The 26,584-nt window shown below is 59.4% G+C and overlaps 2 protein-coding genes across 6 annotated transcripts in view; both read left to right on the forward strand.

Moving 5' to 3' along the window:
- The window catches only part of SUN1 (Sad1 and UNC84 domain containing 1), a 42,090-nt gene extending 30,898 nt beyond the window's left edge, over positions 1-11,192 (forward strand). The window contains exons 18-25 of the mRNA XM_032461043.1: positions 301-344; positions 1,534-1,645; positions 2,774-3,028; positions 3,563-3,647; positions 5,143-5,258; positions 7,158-7,325; positions 9,009-9,101; positions 9,428-11,192. Coding sequence (XP_032316934.1) covers positions 301-344; positions 1,534-1,645; positions 2,774-3,028; positions 3,563-3,647; positions 5,143-5,258; positions 7,158-7,325; positions 9,009-9,101; positions 9,428-9,541 — 987 coding nt within the window. The 3' untranslated portion in view covers positions 9,542-11,192. The remainder of the gene's footprint in view (positions 1-300; positions 345-1,533; positions 1,646-2,773; positions 3,029-3,562; positions 3,648-5,142; positions 5,259-7,157; positions 7,326-9,008; positions 9,102-9,427) is intronic.
- Positions 11,193-11,854: 662 nt separating this feature from the next.
- GET4 (guided entry of tail-anchored proteins factor 4) lies at positions 11,855-26,566 on the forward strand. Of its 5 annotated transcripts, none has more exons than XM_032459852.1 (9): positions 11,855-12,114; positions 16,512-16,590; positions 16,824-16,905; positions 17,369-17,518; positions 19,733-19,964; positions 21,098-21,238; positions 21,351-21,426; positions 21,538-21,610; positions 25,824-26,566. In XM_032459852.1, the coding sequence occupies exons 1-9, from the start codon at positions 11,960-11,962 to the stop codon at positions 25,907-25,909; spliced, it is 1,074 nt and encodes a 357-aa protein (XP_032315743.1). In that variant the 5' UTR covers positions 11,855-11,959; the 3' UTR covers positions 25,910-26,566. The 5 variants fall into 5 exon arrangements, with proteins under 5 accessions (XP_032315743.1, XP_032315744.1, XP_032315746.1 ...); XM_032459853.1 differs by having other exon boundaries at positions 11,868-12,114; positions 19,733-19,871; XM_032459855.1 differs by lacking the exon at positions 11,855-12,114 and adding an exon at positions 12,247-13,554.
- The last annotated feature ends 18 nt before the right edge of the window (positions 26,567-26,584 follow it).

Genomic DNA, 26,584 nt, shown 5'->3' on the forward strand with positions numbered 1-26,584 from the left:
GCCGCTCTCCTCAGCCTGCGTGCTGGGTCCGGGGGCAGCTTAACCGGAAGCCCACGAAGCCGCTCGCTGTGATTTGTGCACCTCTCTGAGCACGTGGTGTACTTCTTTTAAGAGTTTGCTTTGAAAAATAGACATCCCTCGCCAGTCAGCAGGCAGGTCTGGACTTTGAGTTAAGGGGGAAGAAAATCTCAGATACGCGTGTGCGTTTTCATTTATGTATCTGTGTGTCAAGTGTATGGTTTCATGGAAAGTTAGTGTGTAACTTGTGTGTTTAAACAGACTGTTTCTGCCACCCTTTAGGCCATCCAGAAGGAGTTAGAAGAGACCACTCTGAGGACAGTGAGGTAGGGGAAATTCAGATGAATTCGTGTCCCCCTTTTGGCCGCCGTGTGCACCTGGCTTGGCGGGCTGTGGCGGGCAGGCACGCTCACCTCTCAGAGACCCTCTCTGGTGCACCTGAGGGTGGAGGGGGCCTGGGGGCTTGTTGCCGTCACCCCATGCAGTCACCCTGGCTGTGCCTGGAGAGACTCGCTGCCTGGACGGGTCTACAGGGGTCCAAGGGCCGGACGAGCTCATGTCCCAGCGTAGAGCGGGCCCCACTCAGCAGCCTCTCCAGTGGACGCAGCCCCATCTCTCAGCGGCCTAAGGGTGGTGGCATTTGGTCCTCACACCCAGGTCCCCTCTCCTCCACACATGTGTCCGCTCCCCCGGACTGCCCTGGCAGCTTGGAGCCTCCTTTACTTCAGAGCCACAGGGCGGCTGTCCCTCTCACGCCCTTGGCTTTACCATCCGGGCCCTCTGCACCCCTTCGTCAGGACAGGACACCCTCACCCTCCGTTGCTCCCGTAATTGATGGGGCTGTACTCTAAGCCGCGTCCTCCTGTCGCTGGGCCCGTGTGTTTCTGCGGCTCTTAGACCCCACCTGTCCTTCTGCGAGGACGGGGATAACTTCGGTACTTCCCTGCACAGCCTTCGGTGCAGGAGAAAGGTGTTCTGATCCATGAGGCTGGCCCTCCATGTGTGTCCTGGAGTGAGCTCTCCTGAGACATGGACTGTCGGCCTCTGAATGACTGTACCTACGTCTAAACAAACATGTTGTGATGGTTCATAACATACATACATTAACATAGAATGATTAAAACCCTGAAGCCATACATTTTTAGTTTAGTTTCTCTTCCAGTAACGTGAAAAGTTCATATTTAACTTTAAAATGATTATCAATAAATACTGTCTCACTTTTGAAGTCTTTTTCAGAAATTTAAGGAGCTAGGCATAAGCTTTAAGTCTTAAATAGTTTGGTGTGCCCCCCCAGCACCGCTGAGCGTGCTGGGCCTCCTGCCTGGGCTGGGGTGCGTGTGCGCGTGTGCACGCGGACACTGACGGGGGAGAGAACCTCCAGGTTCTGACCTGAAATGGCGGCGCTTCCCTGCCACCGTGGGCAGGCTGCTGGGTTTCAGCTGACCTGCCTGGGAGCGTGGGCGGTTTGTCCTGCATGTGCTGCTGCCGGCAATTGACCCGTCTCCCCCTTCGCAGCGGGATGGACGAGGCCCAGCGCCTCCTTGCCCTGGTCCGGCACCTGGAGCAGGAGCTGGGCCGTCTGAAGTCAGGACCTGACTGCCGGGCTGCAGTGCACAGGCAACAGCTGTGAGAAGGTGGGCGCCGTATGTGGAACGTACGTTTCCTCAGGTTTCACATTTTGTTTTATCACAGAAAATAGAAGGAACACTCGGGTTGACGGCCTACGTTTACGTTAACTTCAACTTTCTTTAAAAGCTGTAGTTTACTGTGTTTGAAGTCTTTTAACACTTAAGAGAAAATAATTAAAAATCCAGCTCCTCGACATCCCCCATTCCAGTGACGTGGGACGTGGACACGAGTGCGCGTCGGTCCTTCGCGCTCCAGCGGCCAAGGCGAGCCTCTCCCTGGGCAGCTGTGCCTTCTCACCACCAGACTTGGCTGCAGCTGTGTCTCACACCCAGCTCACAGACACTGCTTCCAGCCCATGTGTCCTCATGCAGACTAGGAGACCTGGACAGTTAGAGCTGCATGGAAATGAAAAAGCCAGTGTTTGAATGGCAAACGTGCTAAGTCAGAGGCAGGTGGCAAGGTGCACGTGGCCCCGCCTTGGGGTCTGGGCTCCCAGGAGGCAGCGCTGTCGGGGTGGAGCGGGCGGGGACATCTCCCCAGTCAGGTTTGAGGTTAGATGAATGACGGTTCCTCGGTCCTCAAGTGATGACAGTTGCACCAGTGCCGGTGGGGGAGTGGGGTGCCTGCAGTCTTTGGGGGAAGACCTCAGAATAGTCACGAGTCACAGAGATACACAGTCTGTAAAATGAGCAGCCACACTCGGGACTGCTGATGCAGGGGCGGCAGCCCCAGTGCAGGTGGGCGCAGGGGTCCCGGGAGTGGCACCATGGGACACCCAGGGCCTTTCCTCCCCATCCTGGTCTCTGAGGCAGAGTGGTGGTCACACACGTCATCGTGTGTAATGATGCCGCCTGCGGAACGTCTCCTTTCGGGTGTTGGCGGCCAGGGCCCTTCTTCCTGCAGCCCTGTGGGCACACAGGGCGCTGGCTTCTCTGCCCATCCTCGGGAACCTGCTCCGGCTTCTGTGAGGGCTCTCAAGGTCTGCGCGGAGGAGGGAGTTGTGTCCCATTTATGCCATGGTTTTGAGGGGCTGAGTCTCCCGGCGGACCTAGGGTGACAGGGTGAAGAGTCACGATGATTTTGCTTCGACGGCAGATTCATGCCACACTCACTCGTGATTTCCTAGGTGGACGCCCAAGTCCGAGAAACGGTCAGGCTCCTGTTTTCGGGTGACCAGCAGGATGGCTCTCTTGAACAGCTGCTCCAGAAGTTTTCTTCTCGATTTGTAAGCAAGGATGACCTGCAGGTTTTACTGCGGGAGTTAGAGCTGCAGATCCTGAGGAACATCACCCACCACGTCTCCGTGATGAAGCAGATGCCCACTTCTGAGGCGGTGGTGTCTGCTGTGAACGAGGCAGGCATTCCTGGAATAACAGAAGCGGTGAGTGGGTCACAAGAGAGGCCGTGGCGTTCTGGTCTCTGAGGGCGGGCTCCTGGGGGCTGGCCCTCGCGGAAGGGCGCGGCGCCTCGCGCGGCACAAGGGATGCGCGTGCCAGCTGCTGCCATCAGTCTGTCTCAGGAGTACTCTGTGCTTCACTACTGTTCTTGTCCCAAGGATCTTTCCTGCCTGGGTGGCCACGTACCATCTGGAGTTTACACAGAGTCCCCATGACACAGTCTGAGTGACTCTCTGACTGTCGGCCCGCCGTGTCCACTTCTCTGGCTCGCGGAGTTCAGGCTTGGAGGGCTCTGTGCCTGTTTCTGAGCCTGGGTGGAAAGGCTCTGGGCGTCCCCGCCCCTTCTGATGGACCCACAGTCTAGTGCGGGACTGAGTCTGGCCGATCAGGCCCCAGGTCGAGTTGGCGGGACATAGTTCTTAGGAGAAGCGTCTGGCATCTGTTTCTGTGATTAACGCGTAAGTCTTATTTCTGATGCCGCCGCGGCGTCGGTCCTCGTGGGCACTCCCTCCACCCAGCAAGCACGCGCCATCGTGGACAACGCCTTGAAGCTGTATTCCCAGGACAAGACCGGCATGGTGGACTTTGCCCTGGAGTCTGGGGGTAAGTACGGGCCCTGCCAGCGAGAAGTCAACCTGAGGGGCCCAGCGGTAGCCACCCTGTTAGAACTCCTAAACTTCTGAGAGAGAGCTTTCTCCTCGGTGAGTCCCTCGTGTTCTGTTTCAAAGGGCTGGTGGCTAAGCTGAGCGCACCAGCCGGGGGGCTGATGGCGCGTGTCAGTGAAGTCCCCATTTAGGGGCATTTCAGTAGCTTTTGGGTTCTTCTGAGTTCTGACCTTCTCCACGTCTCCAGTTCTTGCCCTCCTGGTATAACCCCTGCCTTCTCCTCTTCTCTTGACATGTCCTGTCCGTGCTCCGTAAAACAGCACGAGAGAGACAGCTGTGCAGAATGAGCGCAGTGAGGGTAGACACGGCTTTGAGGATTTTCTTCCTGTGTCCCAGAGACCTGTTTGAAAACCACTGCTCCACACAGGGTGCAGCAGGCGACTGAAACCTACTGACTTTCCCATTCAGAAATGGGGCCGTCAGACCTTGAAGTCACACATACCCTTGTGGTTTTTAGTATCCAAAAAAGTAGAGTTTTCTGGCCTCTTGTAGTTTCATTGTAAGTTTAAAAAAGTGAGTCACTGTATTTAAAGAGAAACATTTTTAGAACGAGAATAGACTATTTTAAAGATAGTTCAGTGGTTCAGAAGTTCTGGCCTGTTGATGAGTTGGACCAAAGTCATGCTGCTTTTTTGTAAGTTCCCACCTGGCCAGCCCCCTCCCCCATTCTCAGGAGCGTCCTGGGGCCTGGGACTGGGTCTTGTAGGTGTTCTCAGGGGCCGTGCTGGACGGCCAGAGTGAGGGACCGCCGCGTCCTAGGACGAGCTTTCAGGAGTTCCCACTGAGTTACTCGCTTCCGTGTCCGTTTTCTGGCTTGTGGGCTGCTTTGGCACCAGTGTCCCGTCCGCCTGCTCCCTGTTGCAGGGCAAACTGGACTTCCTAATAGTTCTCATGGCGTAAACGTCACCACTTTAAAGTGCACAGCTCAGCGGGCTTCGGTGCATCACGCGGGACAGCAGTCCCTGCCGTCCAACTCTGGACATTTCTGTCACTGGAAGCGGCAGCCCCGAGCCTGGCAGTGAGCAGACACTTGCACCCGCCCGGCAGCTGGGAGCTGCCCTGACAGTTGGGCCGGCCTCTGAAAGCCCACCTGCTGGTGGCTGGTGCCTGGCGGGTGCCTTGTTCTTAGCTGAAGATGTGACCCACGCTCGTTCAGAGTCACTGCTGTGTAGTAGCAGGTGGGGAACCCGTGGCGGAGTTTCCGGTTTGCAGTCAGTGCAAAGCGTGTCCTGCGGTGGCGGCTGCAGACTGTAACGCGGAACGTGGGGAAGGTGAAGCCAGGAATGGAGTTGGTCTTAGGGTAGGAGGGCCTTTGGGCAGGTTAGAAACTTGAGACCCTTCAGAGTGTTTCCGATGAACCCCTGGGGTGGGCAGTGGCGCTGCTTCCGCTGTGGTGGCGTCCGTGCTGAAACGGATCTCGCCGCCTCTTGCAGGCGGCAGCATCTTGAGTACTCGCTGTTCGGAGACGTACGAGACCAGGACGGCGCTCATCAGCCTGTTCGGCATCCCGCTCTGGTACCTGTCCCAGTCCCCCCGCGTCGTGATCCAGGTGAGCGGCCGGGTGGCGTGTGTCCTCAGCCAGCTGGGGAGCAAGACACACCCAGGGCGCACCTCCCAGGTGTGGGCTCGACAGCCTGGGAAGCAGCCCGCACCCGCTCGACGCCGCCAGGTAGTCCTCGTGTTGGAGCTTAGCGCCAGTGAGACCACGCGTCCTGTCTGGTGTGGGGCCTCCCCTGCCTTGTCTGCGGGTGCTCCCTGTCGGCTGCAGGGCGTGCCATGGCTTCGAGACCTGGTTGTGTGCTGTGGTTTTAAGGAAGTAGAATAGGGTAGGGGCACGGGTGGCGTCGCAAGAAGACCCCTCCCTTTGTGACCTGTGTTTGCCGAGCTCCTACCCGCCGGGTTGACGGGGCCTGAGCCCCTGTGTCTCCAGCGGGCCCTGCTGCTCTGGCCACCGCAGAGGGCAGGAGCACGGGGACTTCAGGGCTCAGATCCATTCATTTTACCCCAGTGCTAAAACGCGGCCTTCTCCTAATGACGTGTTTTGAAGAAATTGCGGTCACTCTTTTTACGTGGAAGGTCCACGTGGTCGCTGCCTCTCACATGGCGAGCGCCAGCCCAGGCGAGAGGATCTGTGACTAGGTGCAGCTTTCAGTCAGTGTCGGTGCGCCTGGCGCTCCAGGGCCTCTGGTCCGGCCCCTGCCCCAGTACCTGTCTTGTCCTTGGCGGCCCAGGCAGGCGTCCGCAGGGGGCACTGCGTGGCTCTCCCTCCATGGTCAGCGCTGGGCAGACTGCGTGGCCTGGCGTCTGGAAGCACAGGTGGGTCAGCACGGCTGCTGGAACACCTTCACACTGTGGCCTCAGCTATGCCAGTTGCGCCCCTCGCCGTGACCTAGGTCAGACATCCCGAGAGTCCCCACGTCCCAGGATGTCCCTGCTGTGCAGACTGGGTCTGGAGATGAGGAAGGAGTTGGCCGCACTCTAGGTGTGGGGCGGGTGTGGGTGGGAGCGTGGGAGGCAGGCCTGCTCAGGGCCACGCAGACACCTGACGGGGGGGATGCTGGGAACGAGGACCCCAACCATCATAGGCTGAGTGACAGACGGGCTCCTAGCAGAGTCTGTGAAAAATCTAGGAGCGGCAGATGGAGGACCGGCCCCCTACAAGGGAGGCTCACGTGCAAGCTCTGCGGGCAGAGGGAGCTTGGCCATAGGGCCAGAGCCCTTTGCACAGAGGCCGCAGGTGGGTTCCTGGGCGGGGACCACCAGGACTGAGCCCGGGCGCCCCCCAGCTCTGTGCACATCCCTGCCCGCCCACCGCTGGCACTGGGGTCACGCTACGGTCCCTCACAGCGGCCCCACGGCCCATCTGACCAGGCCCTGGCACAGGATCATGGTACCTCTGTTGCGGGTGGACATTCTGGTGGGGTGGGGAGCTCCTGCTGTGCCGTGTGCTCTGCCAGCATGGTGGGGGCCGGGGTCCCGGGCAGGGGCACAGGCCATTCTCCCGGGTGTTGCTGGCTCTGGCTCCAAGGTGGGGGTTGAGTGTGGGAGTGTCCACGGCTGCGCCCGCAGGTGTCGCCAGGTTCGGGGCTCCCGTCAGTCAGGTGGGTCTCTGCCAGTTGTGTTTTCCTTGTTGCTTCACGAGGTGGAGCATCTTCCCTGTGTCCGAGGACCGCTCAGAGCTGTTTTTCTTTGAGGGGTGTGTGTGGCACCTTGTTCTGTAAGGTCCTGGCCAATGCTCAGACAGTTCGCCTGGCCCTGTGGACAGTGGGTACCCTTTGGGATTAAGTCACAGGTGCCTTTCCCAACTTTGTCTTCTGGTTTGCTTATGATGGTTTCTTGCTAGCAGAATTTCTTCTGTCTTTCTCTCAATATTAACCAATTTTCCTATCACTGCTGCGTTTTGAGTGGTGAAGAGTTCAGCTAAGTGTGCGTGTCTGCTTTCCCCCAGCCTGACATCTACCCAGGGAACTGCTGGGCGTTCCGAGGCTCCCAGGGGTACCTTGTGGTGAGGCTGTCCATGCGGGTCCGCCCGACCGCCTTCACCCTGGAGCACATCCCGAAGACCCTGTCGCCCACGGGCAACATCACCAGCGCCCCCAAGGACTTTGCGGTCTACGTGAGTGCCTCGTCCCCGGCCCGCGGGGAGCCCTGCCCGCTCTGGGAGGCTCCCCGAGACGCACCCCGTGAGGGCCCGTGACGTGCGTGTGTGGCCTGTGCCGTCTCCCAGCCTCCCTGCCCTTAACGCTCTGAGGAGCAGGTGACCGTGGAGACTTTCCCAGGAGGTGACTTACAAACCTGTGTGGTTTCGAGCACAGCCCGACAGCCTGGAGGGCTCGGCCTCACCTCTTGCGTCTGATCGCTGTGAGGGCAGTTCTGATGCAGCGTGAGGCCGAGTGGACCGGAAAGTGAGGGAGGGGAGCACACCGGGACCCCGGCCCCGTGGACGCCACGTTGATGCTGTGGCATTTCCCCTGAGGAGTGCACTTGGCCAACACTGTCCGTAAAACTTCATTTCCTGCCTTAAAAAAATGAGCTTGCCGTGCACATTTCTCCCTGGTAATGAACTTCACCAACATCAGGTGTGCAGACAGGTCGTCCTGACATCTGTCCAGTAGAGGGGTCACCGTCCATCACCGGACACTTGGCCCCTTCACCCGTTCCTCCCACACGGCAGCGGAAGGGACTGCTGTGTCACTGACCCTTGTGCACTTGGCCGGTCCTGCTGCTGCTGACGCCTCGGCCCCACTCTGCAGGACAAGTGCAGCGCCTTCACACCTTCAGCTCCGTCCTGAGGCTCGGCGCTGAGGTGCTGTCGCTGTCCCCAGGGTAGCAAGAGGGCTGAGCACTTTTAGGGCCACTGACCCCTGTGCCACTGGCACCCCTACCTGCAGCTTCTTGTAGTTCCTTTGCGTCCTCTCTAACACCTCTGCTGACGGACGGATGAAAAATCTCATCTTACTCCACATTTCTTTGTGTCTAAATGCGTGTTTCCTTTTTTTGTATGTTCTAGTTTTGTTTCTATTCTTTTATCTTTTGGGATCTTAGTTTCCTTATGAGTATTTGAGCTTTTTAACACAAGGATAGTAGTCAGGTGTAATTCTGCTACAGGCCCACTTCGCGTCAGGCTTCACTGTGCATTTGCTCACACCTGCTCACAGCCTGTCATTTCTCCCAAGGCACCTGTGTGCCTGGAGAGCCCTTTCCCGTCATGAGGCATTCAGGTGGCACCTGTATTTCCTGCTGTTACTTGTTTGTTGTGGTAAGACGTACGACATGAATGCACCACCTTAACCATGCTGAGGTGCGCAGCTCAGGGCACGAGGCACGTTTACACTGCTGTGGCCGTCACTGCCACCATCTCCAGGACCTTCCATCTTCCTAGACTGAGACTGACCCGTTAAACGCTGACTCTCCCCGGTCCTGGCCCCTTCCTTCTACCCTCTGTCTGTGTGAGTTGACCTTCTCTGGGCCCTGTATGCTGCTGACCTGCTCATCGGGGACCTGGTTCTCCAATTGGGAGCGGGAGGGCACAGGGGGCCACATGGGTGATGAGATCTGCGCAGTCAGGACAGTCACTTCTCCGCCACCTGCCCGTGGGCCCTCTTTCAGCCTCGGTGTTCCTCTGGTGTCCTGGGAGCAGCGGCGCCCGCCTCGTGCACTTGGGGCTGTGTCTGCGCAGAGCCCTCGGCAGGATGCCCGGCGCCCCTGCTGTACCGGAGGGGCCCTTTCCCCACGTCCGTGGTCCCAGGTGGCTCATGGGCGTGTCCCTGTACTTAGAGGCTGTGTGCTTTCGTTTCAGGGGTTAGAAAGTGAGTATCAAGAGGATGGGCAGCTCCTGGGGCAGTTTACCTACGACCAAGACGGGGAGTCCCTGCAGACGTTCCCCGCCCCGGTAAGGACCTCGCGCCGCCAGGACGCGGTGAGGCTAACGGGACTTCCCACGGTGCCTGAGGCCCAGCCTCCGAGGACCTGGTCTGCGCTTCCTGGCCTCTCTGTTCCTGAAAGGGTCTCTGTAGTGTATATTGGGCTTTTATAAAAGTGTCAGACGTAAGGAAGCCTCAGCTTTCTGAGTTCTGTGTATGAAAGATGATGTAGTTCATGTTGAAAACCTCCACCTCCAGCTTGGCTACTTGAGTCGGATGTCACAGCTGGGACGTGATTGGGCTTGGGGGTGTTAACGTGAAGTGAGTATGATTTTTTTCCCCACTTCGATTTCAGAAAAGACCTGAAGGAGCTTTCCAGATAGTGGAACTTCGGATTTTTTCTAATTGGGGCCATCCTGAATACACGTGTCTTTATCGGTTCAGAGTCCATGGAGAACCTATCAAGTAAAGAGCATGCCCGCGCTCGTACACCTGTATATACTGGGACGGCCTGGAACACTGGGACCCTCTGTGGATGCCGGCGCCGGCAGGACAGCGTTACCCTTCATTAAATGCTGCTGGCTGCTGGCAGGGCACGGACATGGACGTGATCACTGCTCTGACCCCCCGCTCCCTCTTCTGTCCACAGGAAACACTGCATGCTGCGTGCCGGGCGTGCGGGGGCCCGTCATTGCAGGTGACCTCTGGAAATTTATTTGAATGTATGGTTCGCAAAGACACTTGCTTTTGGGGGGTGGGGGATTTGTTTGTGAACATAAAGCTCTTTATATTTGTATTTGCTTGACATCAGGAACAAAGCAGAAGTTAAGAGGTTGGAAGTGTTCTTGAAGCTGTGATGGCCGGCCTTTCACTGGCCCTTTACAAGGACTCCTGGGGCAGATGGTGTTTATCTGTTCAGCCCAGCACGTCTCTTTCAGGGAAGAACAAGGTCACCAAAGTTCAGAGCTCTGAGCCCCCTTTCTCTGGGGTGAGATTGCCCCCAGTTCAGCACCAGTAGTTATTTTAAGTCGCCAGGTGGGGAAATACAGAACCTATGGGCTTCTGCTCAGTCTGCTCCTCCTCCTGAGGAGGCTCTTCTGTCAGGACTTGGCCTGCCTTAACCAGCCAGGAATCCTGGAGCCTTGCTTGTTGCAGGCTGAAGGGGGTCTGCTCGGAAGGGGGCTGGCCTGGATCCAAACAAGTGTGTGAACAGATTCTCAGGTCTCCCCTGGGCTCATCCCAGCCGACTTCCCCTGCGGCTTTCACTTCACACTATGAATAGGAACCAAGAAATTCTCTCTCCTGGATGTTTTCAGGTTCTGTTTTGAATTTTGCTGAAAAGCAAACACTAACATGATCTAAATCTTTCAGAGGCTTATGTTTTTATTCCACTGGTGTAACGTTATCAAAGGAGATTGTCCAGTGTGGCAAATTCATGAAACCACTCTGTGTGACGATTACATCTTTCCAGCAGCACCTTGTCCTGGCGCTGGGTGGGGCAGGCCTCGGGTTACTGCTACTGTGGGCCACTCTCTTAATTCCTGTGAGACATGTTTTGGTTATAATTAATATTTAATACTTAGAATATTTTACTGAGCAGACTTTATAAATGAGATATCTGCAAGGCACTTGAAGTGTTACAGATGTTTTACCTTAAAAATTATTTAAGTTTTACTGGTTTAAGAGTTTTTTGGTGTACCATACATGTATTTTCAGAAAAAGATAAAATGATGGTGCTGACTGGTTTTCTGAGGAGTTTTATGTATATTGCACAACAGTCCTCAAATATACAGAAATACATAAAGTAGCATTTTTTCTCTTGTTAGATTTGGAACTCATGCCTATGCAGTTAAGTTGGGTAAAATGTACACAGATGTTTCATATATTACAGGATAAATATATAAATTAAAATTTCCTATATAAAAAACTAAATTTGGGAGTTGGGGTGGAAATATTTTGAATATTAATTTATTTTTAAAGATGCAGGCTAGGACTTTGTGCGATGTATTTTTGTAAACGCTTTTCAAAATACTTGTCTTTGGTAGTGCTTCTGTTGCTGCCACCAAGTTGATAAGATGCTATTGAAATGTTTAAATAAAGAGTTTTAATTTTTAAAAGCACATGTGACATTTCAAGTGAGTAATAAACAGTGTATTTTTTCCTCAGCTTGCTTTCTCTCTGCCCAGTCGCGGGGTCTCCGGGAGGCAGGTCCCCTCGGGCTGGGGCCGGGGTCGCCTCTTCCAGAAATTCCAGGGCGGCGTCGGGATCGTCCCCCGCCCACCGCCGCGTGCCGCACGGCCGCCCGCCGGCGCCGACCTTGTCCGCGCGCCAGACCCGGAGCAAAGCGCGTCCCAGCCGACGCCCCTCGTGCGCGCCCCCGCGCGCGGACGTGTCTCGCCGGCTCTCGCAAGAACCACCTACGCGCGGACCGCGGCTGTTCGGTCCCGGACGCCGGGGCCGAGCGCCGCCCCTAGCACCGGAGTCCGGGAAGCTGCCCCCGGCTTCCCGCCGGCGAGCCCGCTGAGGGCTGGAAGCACGGCTTTTACGGAAGAGCCTAGTTTCAACGACCGCAGGCCCGGCCGCAGCGACAGTCGCAGTCGTCCACCCGGGCGCGCCCCGGGACCGGAGCGGCAGCCTCCCCGCCGCCATTCTGGCCCTAGCCCCGCCCCGCCCCGCCCCGCAGTCACGTGGCCGTTCTCGGCCCCGCCCGGCCGTCGCCCTCCGCAGCCCCGCCCCGAGGTCACGTGGGTGTCTAGCCCCGCCCCCGGCAACGCGCGGCTCCTCGCGGGCCACCGTAGAGGGCATCGGGCGGTCGCCGGGACGGAAGCCGAGAGGCGCTGCCGACCGCGCCTGCGACAGCGTCAGCCCTGCGCGGAGCGCCGGCCCGATGGCGGCGGCGGCGGCGATGGCCGAGCAGGAGAGCGCCCGGAACGGCGCCCGCAATCGCGGCGGCGTCCAGCGCGTGGAGGGCAAGCTGCGCGCCAGCGTCGAGAAGGGCGACTACTACGAGGCGCACCAGATGTACCGGACCCTCTTCTTCAGGTACCGCCGCGCCGCGGCCGCCGCCTTCCAGGGCTTTCCGCCCGGCCGCCGAGCCCGGCGCCCCGCCCCTGGCTGCCTCCCATTGGCCGCGCCGCGCCTCCCCGCGCCCCCATTGGTCCGCGCCGCTGCCCGTCGCCGAGGCGGTCGGGGCCGGCGGCCGTGGGAGGGCTGCGGCACGGAGGAAGACCCCGGCCCAGGACCCACCCCCGGGCCACTACTCTGGGCCCTGAGTCCTGACCCAGACTCTAGGCCTGGTCCCGACCCGAGCACCGGGCGCAGAACCCCGGACCCCGACCCAGAGCCCTGACCGAGACCCCAGGCTCCGGCTCGCGACCCCGCTCCCTGCCCGGGCCGACCGCCACCTCCCGGCGCGGCCACGGCGCCCTTGGGTTTGAAGCCCCCGCCCCGAGCCTCAGGGCCCTGCGTCCGGAATCGGCCGCGAGGCTGCGGACCTGGTCTCTCGCTGTGGTCGCCTGCTCACCGCGTCGGTGTTTGTCACTACGCCCGCCGTTTCTGTAAACCCGGTGTTTGTGTTGTCGCTGCGCTGCCCGCTGGCCACGTGCGGCCGCCGAGCCCTCGAAATGCGGCGAGCCCCGCACGGTGGCCGGGTGCGGGCGCGGCCCTCGGGGATCCTCCGGGTTTGCAGTGACGCTTGATGCACTGGGTTAAAGAAAGCCGTGTTTTATCGTGGTTCTGGGGGTTTTCAGAGCGCCCGGCCTGTTAGTTTTCTTTTGGGCTGCAGGTTATCACCACGCTTCTGCTGCCGTGCAGATTCTACTGTAGTTGCAGGCTTTTTTTGCGTGTGCGGGGCGCTCCTGTGGGTTAGGTACATGCCTTCGACCTTCACGTTTCCTGCCAGAAAACAATTGGGCCGTTTGTTAGGATTTAAAGATGATTTTAGAGGATTTAATCTGTTTTGTGGAGTGCTTTTTCTTTCTAAACTGCTGCAAAACAGTAAATGCTTTGCTATGATATTTAAGAGCAGTCAGGCCTGCCTTACACAATGTAGGCCTAGATCTGAAATTCTTCTTTAAATAGCAAGTTGAGTCAAGCTGGGATCTCTGGCAGCACTTTCTGGTTTGGTCACAGTTTGGTTTAGACATAGCCTTGTGCCCCAGACTGTGTTGGGACTCCGTGGCCCAGTACGGTGGGTTGACTGTTCTTCAAGCGACAAGCCAAAGAAAGACACAGGGGGCTTCTAAAGTCTAACGTGCAGCCTACACCCGGCAGCTTAGCCAGTCAGCTGTGCGATGCCGAGCTTTGCAGCGCTCAAGATTTGCCCTGGCACTTGCTGATCTTGGGGATTTGTTTATAAATATTTGCCCCAGTGATTAATCAGCAAGACTGGAGCTTCCCAAAATAAACAGGGCGTCGGTTGCTCTGAGCCAGCTCTGCAGTCATGCTGGACCACGAACACGATCCTGGATCAGCTTTAAAGAGGCGAGTGCCTGCGCCCAGGTGCACTTGTGGTGATGTGGGCAGTGGTGAACCCCTGGCTCTCCACCCGCCTGGCCCGGACCTGGGCTTGCTTTCCTCCTCTGCTCCATGGCCCAGGGCACCTGGTTGAACCTCTCTGAGCCTTGGCTTCTTCCCAGGTCATTTGGGGATCACGGTGGACTGTCACGCCAGCAGTTGTGGCCTTCTGGGGGCCTCCCTGAAACGGCCTGGAGTTGTCGCTGTCCCTCCAGGGTCCCGGCCTCGTTCAGACTGCGAGTGCAGCCCTGTCCAGAGCCCTGCACAGGTCGCAGCTCCCTGAGAAGTCAACACCTCCGGCGTGGTACTAACTTTGTCACACCTTTTTGTAGATGAAGGTGTGTTTTTAAGTGTTTACATAAAATGTACAATTCGATGAGTTTTGATGTGTGTATCCACTGGAGAAATCATCACCAGTCAGGGTACTGAAGGTATCCACTGCCCTAAGGCTCTCGTCTGCCTTTGTGGGTGAGTCTTTCCCCCTTCACCCCCAGGCACACACTGACCTGTCACAGTAGGTGCGATTTTGTGTGTGGTGAGGCATAGCGCAGGCTCTCTTTACCTGATCGTTGGAATTCCCTCAGCGTGAGTATTTGGAAGTTCACCCATGTGTGTATCATTTTTATTGCTGAGTGGTGTTCCATTGTGTGGGCGGACCACAGTTTTTTCACCTATTGGATTCACCTGTTGGGCAAATTCACCGATTTGTGCTGTTTTAATCCCCTTTCGCTATTCCCCACAGCAGTCTAAGGAGGAGGGGAAGGAATCGGGCCGCCCAGGAGACTGGACTTTCATGGGTGTGTGCACAGGAGGGGCGCACAGCTGGTCTGGCGGGTCAGCTGGAGGCCGGGCTGCGTCTCCTGAAAGGCCGGGTGGCAGTGGGCGCTGGCGTGTCTGCTCAGAGCTCTCAACCAGGACGAGGGGGCCGGGTTCCAGGCCCAGAGGCTTCCCAGGCTGCTGCGACTGCCCTGCTGTGCAATGGCCCATCGCTGTTTTGCTTTCCCTCAGGGGCCTCTGCCCCACCCATTTGACGGAGAGGGGCCTTCCTGAGACTTATGTTGGTTGCTGACGTTTTGCCTCTTAAATTGAAGGTTTTTCTTAAGAGGGAGACTTAAGACACGTGTTCTCACACGTGGTAGGAGGGCCTGGGGTGGGGCAGGGCTTAGGGAGACGCGTGCCTGTTGCTCCATTTGACACCCACGTTTTCATCGTTAGTGTTAATGCTTTCATTTCTGTGTTCTGGTTTTTTTTTTTTTTTAAGAGCAAAATGAATGATTGCGCAGATGCAATGAATGCTGTGTGGGAAAGCTGTGGAACCCCCGGGGGTCTGCTGTGGGCTGGGGTCTCCGACCTGAACGAGCAGAGGCCAGGGCTGCGGGCGCTCTGGCTGCTCTGGGCGCCACCAAGGTCTTGGCAGGCACCTCTTGCCTGTTTGGGCTCCGAGAAACCAAGCCCCTTCCCGCTCCCAGCGCTGTGCGGTGCAGTGAAGGTCTCTGGTGCTGCTCTCCGCCGTCTTGTGGTTTTCAGCGTCCTTGATCCGTGGCCGGCAGTTTCAGCTTAGGAGACTGTGGGCCATCCCCCTGCCCCCAACGCAGGCTCCCGTGTCCATTGAGGCAGGAGCTGCGGGGGCGTGTGCTGCAGACGTTTCCCCACGAACTAGGTCTGTCTGCCTTCTGGGGACTCCTTTATCCTCCTCAGACTTGTCAGTGGCTCCCTCTTGCTGGGCCTCAGACAGAGGAGCCCAGGGAGGGCCCCGTCCCGTCATAAGCAGAGACCTGCTGGAGTGACTGTCACTTGGGTCCTGTGTCTGGGTGGGTGGCAGCGGGAGGACTAGTTTTTGCAGGGCACCCGCGGGCAGCTCCTGGCAGGACTGGACCCGGCTGAGACGTGGGCTGCGGGTGGCCGTGCACGGGGCTGCTGCTCCCTGGGTTGCTGCAGGTTTCTTTCTGGGGTACAGGTTTCTTCTGCTCCCACCCCCGTGTCAGTAGCTGGACTCCACTGGGTGCTGCCTGGAAGGGGGCTGTGTTCTCCTGGGGGCTCTGGTCCCTAAGTCTTTTGAAGAGAAGACCTTTCTGTGGTTATTCCTGCCTGACCTTCAGGCCCGCTGGACAGATGACCCAGACCCTGCCTTCTGGCCGCCTCCAGGTTCCTTGTGTCTCAGAGGGGCTACGGGGCTGCTTTCCAAAGTGTATGTCTTGACTTGTCAGGCCCAGGATGTGCAGGTCTGACTGGCCGGTTCTGTTTCCTGCCTGCTCATCAAGAGACAAGTGTAGCCAGTGAGGTCAGCGTCCCAGCACCGCCCATGCCAAGGCTCCGCCGCACCCGCCTTGCACTGCTTCCCTCAGCGTCTGGTTTGTGGTGGGCGGACCATCCCTTCTGTCTTGTCGTGTGTGTGGTACCAGGCCGGCCTCTGGCTGCTCTGTGCTCGCTGAGAAACGTGCTCAAGGTGGGAAGTGGTGCAGGGTGGAGGTAAGAGGGCTGCCCGGGGCATGGCAGGACACCAGCGCTGCCCTGGGGGCTCCCTGCCCCTTCACCGGGGCCCGGTCTGTCACCCAGCTCCTGGCTGGCTTTTCTGCTGAAAACCCCTGACCTGCTCCAGGGAGGTGCTACCTGGACCATTTGGGCAGAGACAGGGCCCCCCATGCCCCGTCACGGGACGCAGTGCTGCAGTGGGGCCAGGCAGAGAGAGCCAGGCCAGGGCACTGCCGTGCGGAGCCCGCACAGACCCCTGGGGGCAAGGCGGCCCTCAGAACCAAACCCGGAGGTGTGCGTGCGCGGGGGCTGGCGTCGTGCACGTCCCTGTCTGCTCACACGCTCGGCCTGTGGTGTCTGACTGGTACAGCTGGTGGGTGTGCTCAGCAGGCCGTCCTGGTCCTGGAGGCCGTCTGTGTGGCCTGACCGGCACTGCCCCTCCCCTGTCGCAGGTACATGTCGCAGAGCAAGCCCGCCGAGGCCCGAGAGCTCATGTGCTCGGGAGCCCTGCTGTTCTTCAGCCACGGCCAGGTGGGTCTTCCCAGCCTGGGCCCGGCCCGGTGGGGCCGTCCGGGGAGGGGCCGGGTGGGCGTGGGCCCATGCCGGGGTCTTAAGGCTACAAGGCCTCGGTACTCAGAGTGGTTTCTTAGCTTCAGCTGGTCCCCAGTTTCTGCCTGGAACCAGAGCAGTTGCCCAGCTTCACCGTGTTTTCCAAAAACGGGCCAAAGCCTTGCTTCTGACTCTGTGCTTTTCTACATTTACAGCAAAACAGTGCCTCGGATTTGTCCATGCTGGTCTTAGAGTCGCTGGAGAAGGCGGAAGTCGAGGTGGCTGACGAGCTGCTGGGTGAGCCCTTCGTCCAGTGCCCAAGGTGGTTTTGCAGCTGCTCCCGCATGGCGACCCCCTTCCCCTCCGCCCCCCACCCCACACACAGAGGAGCCACCGTGCTGTCCACTCCGCCAAGGCAAGGTGGCCGCCACGTGGTCTCAGAGACCCGGCCTGCCCCAAGTGGTGAGCCCTTCCTGTGAGCTGCCGGATGGAGAGGCAGAGGAGGGCCCCCCCTCCAGGGCTCTGCCCGCTGGGGCCAGCTCCCAGCACAGCCCACCCCCTCGCCTGCCGCCCCACAGGGGCTCAGCCTTGAGGCTGGTGCTACAGTGAGGTCAGTTGGGGGTGGCCCTGGGATGCCACCACCATGCCAGCTGCTTCTCAGCTTCCTTTCAAAGTGAAACAGTTAATTTGCGTAAGATGTGCAGTGGGAAACTGAGGTAGTCATGGGTTTCCTCAGGTAAGGTCTCTGTGTGGGTTTCAGAAAGTCTGGCGAAGCTGTTTAGTTTGATGGATCCCAACTCCCCGGAGCGAGTGGCGTTCGTGTCGCGAGCCCTGAAGTGGTCCAGCGGGGGGTCCGGGAAGCTGGGCCACCCCCGGCTGCACCAGCTGCTGGCCCTCACCCTGTGGAAAGGTAGGCCTGTGCCGGAGGGCTGGGGTTCTCTTTCTCCTAGCACTTGTCTTGCAAGTGAGCTTGTGCGGGGCCTGCTCCATCCGTGCGGTGTGGGGTCCTGCCCGCGGCATGGGGCAGTGGGGAGCGGCCAGAACACGGCCGTTGGCAGTTCTGCACTCCTGGGGGCTCATCTATGCCGTTGGCCTATGAGCCTGGGCCCACTGTGCAGGTGGACACTGCGCTCTGTCCTCACTGGGCGTCACTGGGGTGGGGTCAGGTGGAGGGAAGGTGACTGTGGGCACAGCCTGGCAAGTCACACTGTGGGACTTCGGCAGGTCTGTCGTTCTGGACACCAGTGTGGGCGGGCTTTGTAAATGAGGTCTGTTAGCAAACAGCCGTGTCCAGGGGCGGGCGGCCAGCGGGGCCAGTGTGCTGGTATTACTCTGGCCTGGCCTGTGAGGGATGCTGCGTGGGACTGACCGGGGACCGGAGCTGGCGGGACTGGTGCCCAGTGCTGTGAAGCAGAGTTCGCGGCAGAGCTGCCCAGAGGCCGCGCGGGGCCGGGGATGTTAAGGTCCCATACGTGGAACGTGAAACATTTGAAGTTGAAGATGCAGGCGTGTTAACATGCTTGAGGCCCACAGAGCACGTGGAAGGCTGCGCTGAGGGCCGTCTGCCAGGTGCCGTTCCCCTCCTGTCCCCGTGACAGGGTGGGCCCGCGGGCCCGTGTGAGTGCAGGGGCCCCGGGTCCTGGGCCCCCCCCCCCCCCGGGAGAACTGCCCCAGCGGCTCAGGGCCCCGCTGCCCACGGGGTCTCGTGCAAGAGCCTCCAGGGCTGTAGGGGCCTGCTTGCTTGTCTGACTTTCTCTGTCATGTGGATGCTTGGAAACCAAAGGGTCGTTCTTGGGGGTTGGAGGGAGGGAGGAAAAAGGAACAAACCAACCAAGCAGAGAACACATTTCCTGAAGGCAGTGCACGGGGCTGGGAGCTGACACCCAGTGAGGGTGCGTTTGAGGGTCTGGCCTAGGGTGGGGCCGGGCTGGTGCCGTGATCTAGGGGCAAGAAGGGCCACCTTGCCCAGCTGGCAGGAGTGCCCGTGCAGAGGTGGGACCAGGGGTCAGGACGGTGGTGCCTCAGCCCGGGAGCGAGTGGTGCAGCCAGCGAGGCTTGTGCGCAGCTGTGAGGAGGTGGCCTGGAAGGAGCTGGCACATCTGAGGACCTGGGGGTGGCCTGCCCTAGAGTGGGGTCCCTCTTGTGCTGTGGGGAGCCAACAGTGTCTCCGGGCCCCACAGCTGGAGGCCAGCAGCACCCCCAGCTGAGATGGCTGACTCGTCTGTAGGCACTGGGCATGTCCGGAGTGAGGGTCGGGTCACGCTGGGTGAGAGCTGGGTGGCGAGGAGGGCTGGCATGTTGGGCAGGGCCCAGGTTCACAGCCCAAGTTGTTTACTAGAAACGGGGAGGTTGGGGGTTTGGTCACCTCGTTAAAAACAGGCATTTAGGACCCACTTGTAGTTTAGGAGCCGGTGTAGAGTGAAAACCCTGGGACAGAAGAACATCAGCGGAGGCGGGTTCCCTGGCTGCCCACGGTCCTGCGGCCTCCTCCCTGCACACGCCCCACTCTCAGGAGGCAGGTTCTGCCTCAGGGCCTCATGCCACCTTCTTGATCAGCTGCTGGGTGACCCCACTTGGACTGGGGACAGTGTAGCGTCTGCTGGCGGCTCAGTGGAGGCAGAGGTCCAGTGTGGCGATGTCGAAGAGCTATGTGCCCACCCAAGGCAGGGCTCTCAGGCCTCGGGGGACTTTGGTCCTGGTCCCAAGGGGACGTGCAGTCCTTCATCCGGACCAGGAGCCTTCTCTGCACCGGCATCACCAGACCCAGCCCAGGGGCACCTCTCTCTCTGGAGGAGCAGGCAATTGGCACAGTGCTGGGTGAAGTGTAGGGCCCGTCAGAGTGGAGAAGAGGAGCAGGCTGGGGTGCGTCAGTGGGCGGCGGGGTCTTGGGCTGGTCCCGGCTGCTGCTCTGAGCTTGGAGGCACCTTCCAAATTCGGCCGACAGCACTGTTTGTGTGGGTCACTGGGCCTGTTCAGGGCTGTTTCTTAGGGTTCAGCTCGTGTGAGCGTTGGCAGGGGCTCAGCTGCACCCAGGGACCTGCCCCCCCCCCACCGGGTGTCTAGGAGGAGGGTTGGGAGCAGCGGGATGGGGGTGGGCGCTCACGGGTCCCCTTTCCCTCTGTAGAGCAGAACTACTGTGAGTCCCGGTACCACTTCCTGCACTCCAGCGACGGAGAAGGCTGCGCCAACATGCTGGTGGAGTACGCCACCTCCAGGGGCTTCCGCAGCGAGGTGGACATGTTCGTGGCCCAGGCCGTCCTGCAGTACGTGCCCTTTGCTGTCCTGCCCTGGCTCGCGTGGCCGCCTGGGGCCCGGGGATGGCCTCTGAGCCGGGCGCTCTCCGGGCTGAGCCGCACGTGAGGAAGACTCCGAAGTCACCCGGGGTCCCACCCATGTCACCCAGCCCAACCCCACTGCCAATCTCTGGGCACAGCAGACAGTCCCCTCACCTCTTGGGCTGACCTGTGAAATCACAGAGCAGTGGAGGCACTTTCTATGTTACAGATCAGTGTTCTGTTGCCGTGGGTTTTCCGTCTCCCCCAGGGTCTCTCCTGTTTAGGGGGTTTGAGTGTCAGGACTCAAGTAGTCAGCTTCCTGCGGTACCGGGGGTGGAGGTCCAAGGCTGTTGGTCTTCCCAGGTGTTCCAGGCACCCGCAGGGCGATGTGGGGTGTGGTCCCGCCCGCTCCCCGCCCCCCAGTTCTAGGTAGGCTGCCACCCCCGTTTTCTTTCCAGTTCATCTTTTTGGAAGAGGTGGCAAGTGAGGGTCCCTGTTGGGCTCCCCTGGCCGGGCGCCCACTCAGGCGACCTTGGGCCTGACTCCTAGCAGACAGTCAGCGCGTGTTTATCAGTGTGTTTATTTCCTCTCAGAGAAGCACTTGATCTGCTGGCAAGGTGCTGGGCCAGGAGCGGTGTGTGTGTGTTGTGAGTTTACAGCAGGTCAGGGCTTCTGAACTCTGTCACTTGTTGCTGACATCTGTGACTTTGAAAACGAAACATTTTAAAACCCAGGATTCGCTGACCCTGCCTTTGGTCTCTGGGCTCAGTGTTTCCTCGGGACTGGACTTGGCCCTGCCTGCAGGATCACCCAGCCCTTTCCTGTGCGTCCCTCTTCCCCAAGGGCCCGCCCCGCAGTGAGGCCCTGGCTGAGAGGACGTCCTCTGGCGGGCCTCGTGGCCCTGGCCCCGGGCCTGCTGTACTCACATGGGCAGGTGCAGACAGGTGTGTGGTTTCAGGGAACCCCGCTGCATCACGGCTCTGCTGACCGTGTACACGTCACCTTCCTGAGCATGGTTCTCCCCACCTGAAAATCATGGACACCCCGAGGTGCCCACTCACTGGGCCGTGGGTCCACGTACAGGGCCTGGCTGGAGGCCTCAGTGAGCAAGGCCACATGGGCACTGGCCTAGGAGAGGGCATCAGGCTACTGGTGGGGCGGCAATGTGTGCGGAGACCCTTTCTTCCCACTCACAGCCCTGCTCTCATTTATAGGTTTCTGTGTTTGAAAAACAAAAGCAGCGCGTCTGTGGTGTTCACGACGTACACACAGAAACACCCGTCCATCGAGAACGGCCCTCCGTTCGTGCAGCCCCTGCTCAACTTCATCTGGTTCCTGCTGCTGGCCGTAGATGGGTGAGTGCGTGGGCGCGTTGGGGGTGGGGTGCGGGTCCGGGGGCGTGGTTTCCTGTCCCACTCGCTCTCCTTGGTCTGGAGAGGGACCAGCCGCCCGGCCGTCCTGTTTCAGGGGGAAGCTGACAGTCTTCACGGTGCTGTGCGAGCAGTATCAGCCGTCTCTCCGGCGGGACCCCATGTACAACGAGGTGAGGGGCTGGCGGGCTGGGCACTGGGACCCCAGGCCGCCCTGGAGGGGCGGTGGGGTGACCTTGCGGGCAGGCGGCCGGCTCAGTGTCCCGTGCCCGCTCTGCCCGCAGTACCTCGACAGGATAGGACAGCTCTTCTTTGGCGTGCCCCCCAAGCAGACGTCTTCCTACGGAGGCTTGTTGGGTAAGGGGCCAGGGCAGCGGGGCGGCTGGGAGCGGGTCGGGGCCCAGCAGGCGGGTTGCAGCTCCAGCCCCTTCCCCAGCAGGGTCTCCCAAGCAGAGCCAGAGGGCCCTGTTAGTCCTGGATGAATATCTGTCCCCGAGGTCCCTCTCCATTGGCCACAGGATCAAAACCAGGTTTTTTTTTAATTGTGCTAAAATTCACCTGACATACAATTTACCATTGTAACCATTTTTCAGCGCACAGCACAGTTGTGTTAACTGCAGCGCTGTTGTGCAAAAGATCTCTAGAACTTTCTCGTCTTCCCAAAGTGAGGGTCTGTCCCCACTAAACTGACTCTGAATCCCCTGACCCCTGCCACACCCCCGTCTGCTTTCTGTCTGTGACTCTGACTCCTCCAGGGACCTCACATAAGTGAAGTCACAGTTTTTGTCTTTTTGGGTCTGGCTTGTTTCACACCAGGGTTCAGCCACACGGTAGCAGGCGTCCGATTCCTTCTTTCTCAGGCTGAATCCCACTCCAGTGCATGGGTGGACCACACTGTGTCGTCCACCCCCCGTTGAAAGGCACTGGGCCGCCTGCGCTCTGGCAGCTGTGGACGTGGATGTATACACGTCACCTCTTCAAGGCCTTGCTTTCTGTCTTCAGGGGACACACGGAGGCAGAACTGTTGGAGCCACCGTAGTTCTGTTTAGTTTTCTGAGGAACCGCCACACCGTCTTCCCGTCGTGGCTGCTCCAGTCCACGCTCTGCCCACGGGGCCTGAGGGCTGCGGTTCCTCCACAGTCTTGCCGGCACTGGCTGTTGGCTGTTTCTGACCCAGTGTGAGGCGCTGTCCCCGCCCTGCCGGTCCTGACTTGATGATCTCCCCGGTGACCAGTCACATGGGGCATCTTCTCATGGGCTCATGGCCACGTGTGCGTGTGTCTGTCCAAGTCGCCTGCCTGACTTTGAATCAGGTTGGTGGTATTACAGGTTCTCTGTACTGGATGTTAATCCCTGATCAGATACATGGTTTGCAAACGTCTTCTCCTGCTCTGTGGGTTGCCTTTTTTTTTTTTTTTTTTTTTTTGAGTCTTTATTTTTGTTTTTAAGCAGTGTTAGGTTCACAGCAACATTAAGAGGAAGGTACAGACCTTGCGCATGAATGCCCCCTGCCCCGGGGCGGAGGCTCCCCATTGTCGCGTCCCCACCAGGTGGTGTGTTTATTGTGGGCCCACCACGGGGACACGTCCTTATCCCCTGGAGTCGGTGGCCTGGGCTCAGTCTTGGTGTCTGTCCTGTGGGACTGGACAGAGCACCCGCCGTCTCAGGGCTGTGGGGTCCTTAGCCGGCTCCTCCCTCCCCTCCCTCGAGGCCCTTCTACTTTCTGAGGGTCTTTCGATGCACAAGACCTTAAGGCAGTCACTGAGTCCGAGTTGTGCTTCGGTGTCCTTTCCCAGAAACCACGAAGCTCTTGCCCTCTGTCTTCCTTCAGGAGTTTTCACGTTCTAGGCCCCCCGTCCAGGTCCTTAATGACCTGCTTGGCATGTTACCTGTGTAGGGATCCGGCGTCGTTCTCAGGTGTGTGGTGTCCAGTGGTCCCAGCACCACTGTTGAGTGGGTGGGGGCCCCGGTCAGAGATGTTTGACCGTCTGTGCCTAGGGGAGTGGCTGCTCCCCGTCCTTGTCTGTTGCTGCGCCAGGACCGCACGACAGTGGCTTTGTAGGAAGTTTTGACGTCAGAAATTGCGAGACTTCCACCTCTGTTCTTTTTCAAGATTGTTTTGGCTCCTTGAGTCCCTTGAGATTGCAGATGAAGTTTGGGGGGTTTCTGTTTCCGTGAAGGAATGTTTTGGGGGCTTGAGAATTCATTCAGCCTGTAGATCATTTTGGGCAGTATCGACATTTTAACAGTATGAGGTCTTTTCGTCCACAAACGTGGGGTGTGTTTGTGTTTGTATCTGTTTACGTCTTTAACTTCTTGCAGCGTTGTTTTCTAGTGTCCGTTGTCCAAGTCTTCCACCTCCTCGGCTGAGCCAAGTACCAAGTACTCCTTCTGATGCTGTTGTAAGTGGAACTGTCTCTAAGTTATTTTGCAGACTCTTTAGGAGTTTTTACATGGAAATCATACCATCTGCAAAAAGACGATTTTTTGCTGCTTTCTTTCCAATTGGAGTCCTTTGATGTCTTTTTCTTGCCTAATTCTCTGCCTGGACCCCCCAGGGTGCCCGCCCTTGGACAGGGCAGGGCTCAGGGTGCTGACCCCCACGCGGTTCAAACCCGTGCTGTTCGAGGGTCAGCCGCCACGGTGCCGGGAGCGGAGGGAGCAGCATCCTCGCCTCGCTCCCGACCTCAGACTAGAAGCCGCCGGCTCTCACCTCCGAGCGTGAGGTGTGTCCTGGGCTGCTCACGTGCGGCTCCTCTCACGTCACAGCGCAAGAGGGTTGCCTTCTGGTCTTTCTTGCCGGGCGCTTTTGTGGAAGATGCTTGGTTTTGTCAGATGCGTCTTCGGCATCAGGTGGGCGCTGGCTGGGCTTTCCTTCATCCTGTGAACGTGTGCTGCCGAGCTGGCTGCTGGGGTTGTGTGGAGTCTTCTCGCCTCGGTGTCCGTAACGGGCACTGGCGTGTGGTTTCCAGTCCTCGCAGTGTCTCTTCTCTGGCTTTGGTGTCAGGGCTACACTGACCTCATGGGTGAGTCGGGAGGTGTCCCCTGCTCTTCAGTTTGGGGACGGCTGAGAAGGATGGGCAGGACGGGTTTCGTTGCGTCAGCAGCCAGGCCACGCGGCCCGGGGACTTTGGTGACCGGTCTGGTTCCCTCACTCGCTGTAGGCCTGTTCAGAGTGTGTGTTCCTTTGTGCTTTAACCTGGTAGGTGCTGGGGGCCAGGTCTCTGGCCCCGCCTTCCAGGGCCAGGCCCCCTGCCCCGGGTCCTGCCGTCCGAGGGTGCAGCCTCGGGCCTCCAGCGCCCCTTGCGTTGTGTGTGAACTGCGGCCCTCCGCGGGGGCAGGGCCAGGACCCTCTTTCACTTAGAGGTGGTCTTGGTAATCCTTAAGTTTTGCACTTGATCGGGGGTGGATAAGCCTGTCTCACAGCCCTGCTTTGTCTCCTGGTGTCCTCACTCCCTCCTGGGGGGGCTCTGCAGACACACAGACGCTCGTCCACATGCACTGTGCTGCCGCCTCTCGTCCTGGGCTCTGGGGCTGCTGCGGGTGGCGCAGCGCGGGCTCCGTGGGGCCTGTCCCCTGGGCTTGGTCACAGTGTTCCGTGTGCGTCCCGTCCCTGCCCGGGTGGCCCGCCTCCGCGGCCCTCAGGGGCAGGGAGGGAGGGGGAGCGCGTGTCCTCGTCTGCCATCAAGGGTGGTCTGCGCAGAGTTCCCCCGTGGCCCAGCCTCTCCCGGAGCTCTCTCCCCAGAGCGCACGGCGGCCTCTGCCGCCGTGAACTGTGTCTGGAGCCCTAGCGGACGGTGTTGGGGGCACGCCCTTTCTCCGAGCTCTGGCTCCGTGACCCCTGCCCCAGCGACCCCGTGTCCTAAGGCCTCACGTCCGCGCCTCTACAGCGTCTGTCCGTGTGTCCACCCAGAACTGCAGTGACGCTTCAGTGTGTCTGAGAATCGGGTTGAAGCGTCAGGTCACCGTGTTCACGTCGGGCCTGACCGCCCCGCCCCTTCGAGAGGTTCCCGAGCCGCGAGGCGCGGATTGGGCTGGTGCTAGTTGCGCGTCAGGGAAGGCTTCACGCCGGAGGGCGCCGCCTGCTGCGTTTACTGCTCCTTGTGCCTTGGTTGGGGGCACTCCTTGCACTTGGATTTTTGTCTTGGCACAATAGTTGTTCTTTGGATTGAAGTTAGGTGAGTGAAAAAGAGCGTCCCCACAGGGGACAGCAGGTAACTCTGCTGGGTCGCCTTTGACCCTTGGCCCGTCCGACTGAGGTGTGTCCCGTGGAGAGCTAGCGTGCGCGTGGGCTACCCCCCGGCCCCCGGGCAACGTGGTCCCCCAGCGCCACTTCCCTGACAGCCCCGGACCTCCTGGTGGCTGCACGGCGTCCCCTCCACAGGCAGCTGGGTCTCTCCCTGCTAAGGCGCCAGTGGCATCCTGAGCGTTTCCGTTGGAGGGAAGCTGGCGGTGGGGGTCCTGGGCCCACTGCCGCCGTCTGGTCAGCCCTGAACGTGGCACCATGGGAAACTGGGGTTCGGGGGCTGCTGGTGCAGCACAGCTGTGACCCCACGGCGCCTCCTTCCAGGGAACCTTCTGAGCAGCCTCATGGGCTCCTCGGAGCAGGAGGGCGAGGACAGCCAGGACGACAGCAGCCCCATCGAGCTCGACTGACCCCGTGGACCTGGCGGACGTGCCTGGACCCAGCGGGCGCGGTTCCGAGCCAAGTCCCGGACCCGGGCCCCAGCCGGGCTCCAGCATGGGGTCGCGGGGCTGCCCGGCGGTCGTGGGGCCGGCCGGGCGCGCTGGCTGGGCCGACGCCGTGTACCTTGACATGACCCCCAATAAAGCACAGGCCTGGCCGTGCCGCCACCTTCCCAGCCGTGTCTGGTCTGCTTTGGGAGAGCCCATCCCCGATGCACACAGCGTGCGGGGGGCGAGGGGGCCTGGCCCCCGGCCCTGGAGCTCGCGGGGGCCAGACCCCAAAACGGCGTCTGGTCAGGAGGCTGCGAACTGTCCGCCTTCGGGAGGCAATATTTATTTCCTTCAGGTGATCGATTCCCTTGACCTGACGTTTGCAGTTTTAACCTAACGAGCAGTCCAGGAACGGGCAGAGGTGTCCTTTCTCACCTGTGCTGTGCCAGACGCTCCCAGGATGACTGACTACGAAAAGGGAAACACTTTATTTTTTCACAATTAAAATGAGAGTTGTAGATTAATACCCAGTGATCATGCATGGGAAGGGAGTGCGCGGTTTTATTTACTGTAAAAACGGGATTTAAAGGAAGGCTTGTGTTCATTGTTGAGTTTAAATAAATCCTTTATACTGCGCTTCTCTGCGCTGGTCCT

The sequence above is a fragment of the Camelus ferus genome, chromosome 18, assembly GCF_009834535.1.
Source record: "Camelus ferus isolate YT-003-E chromosome 18, BCGSAC_Cfer_1.0, whole genome shotgun sequence".
NCBI lineage: Eukaryota > Metazoa > Chordata > Mammalia > Artiodactyla > Camelidae > Camelus > Camelus ferus.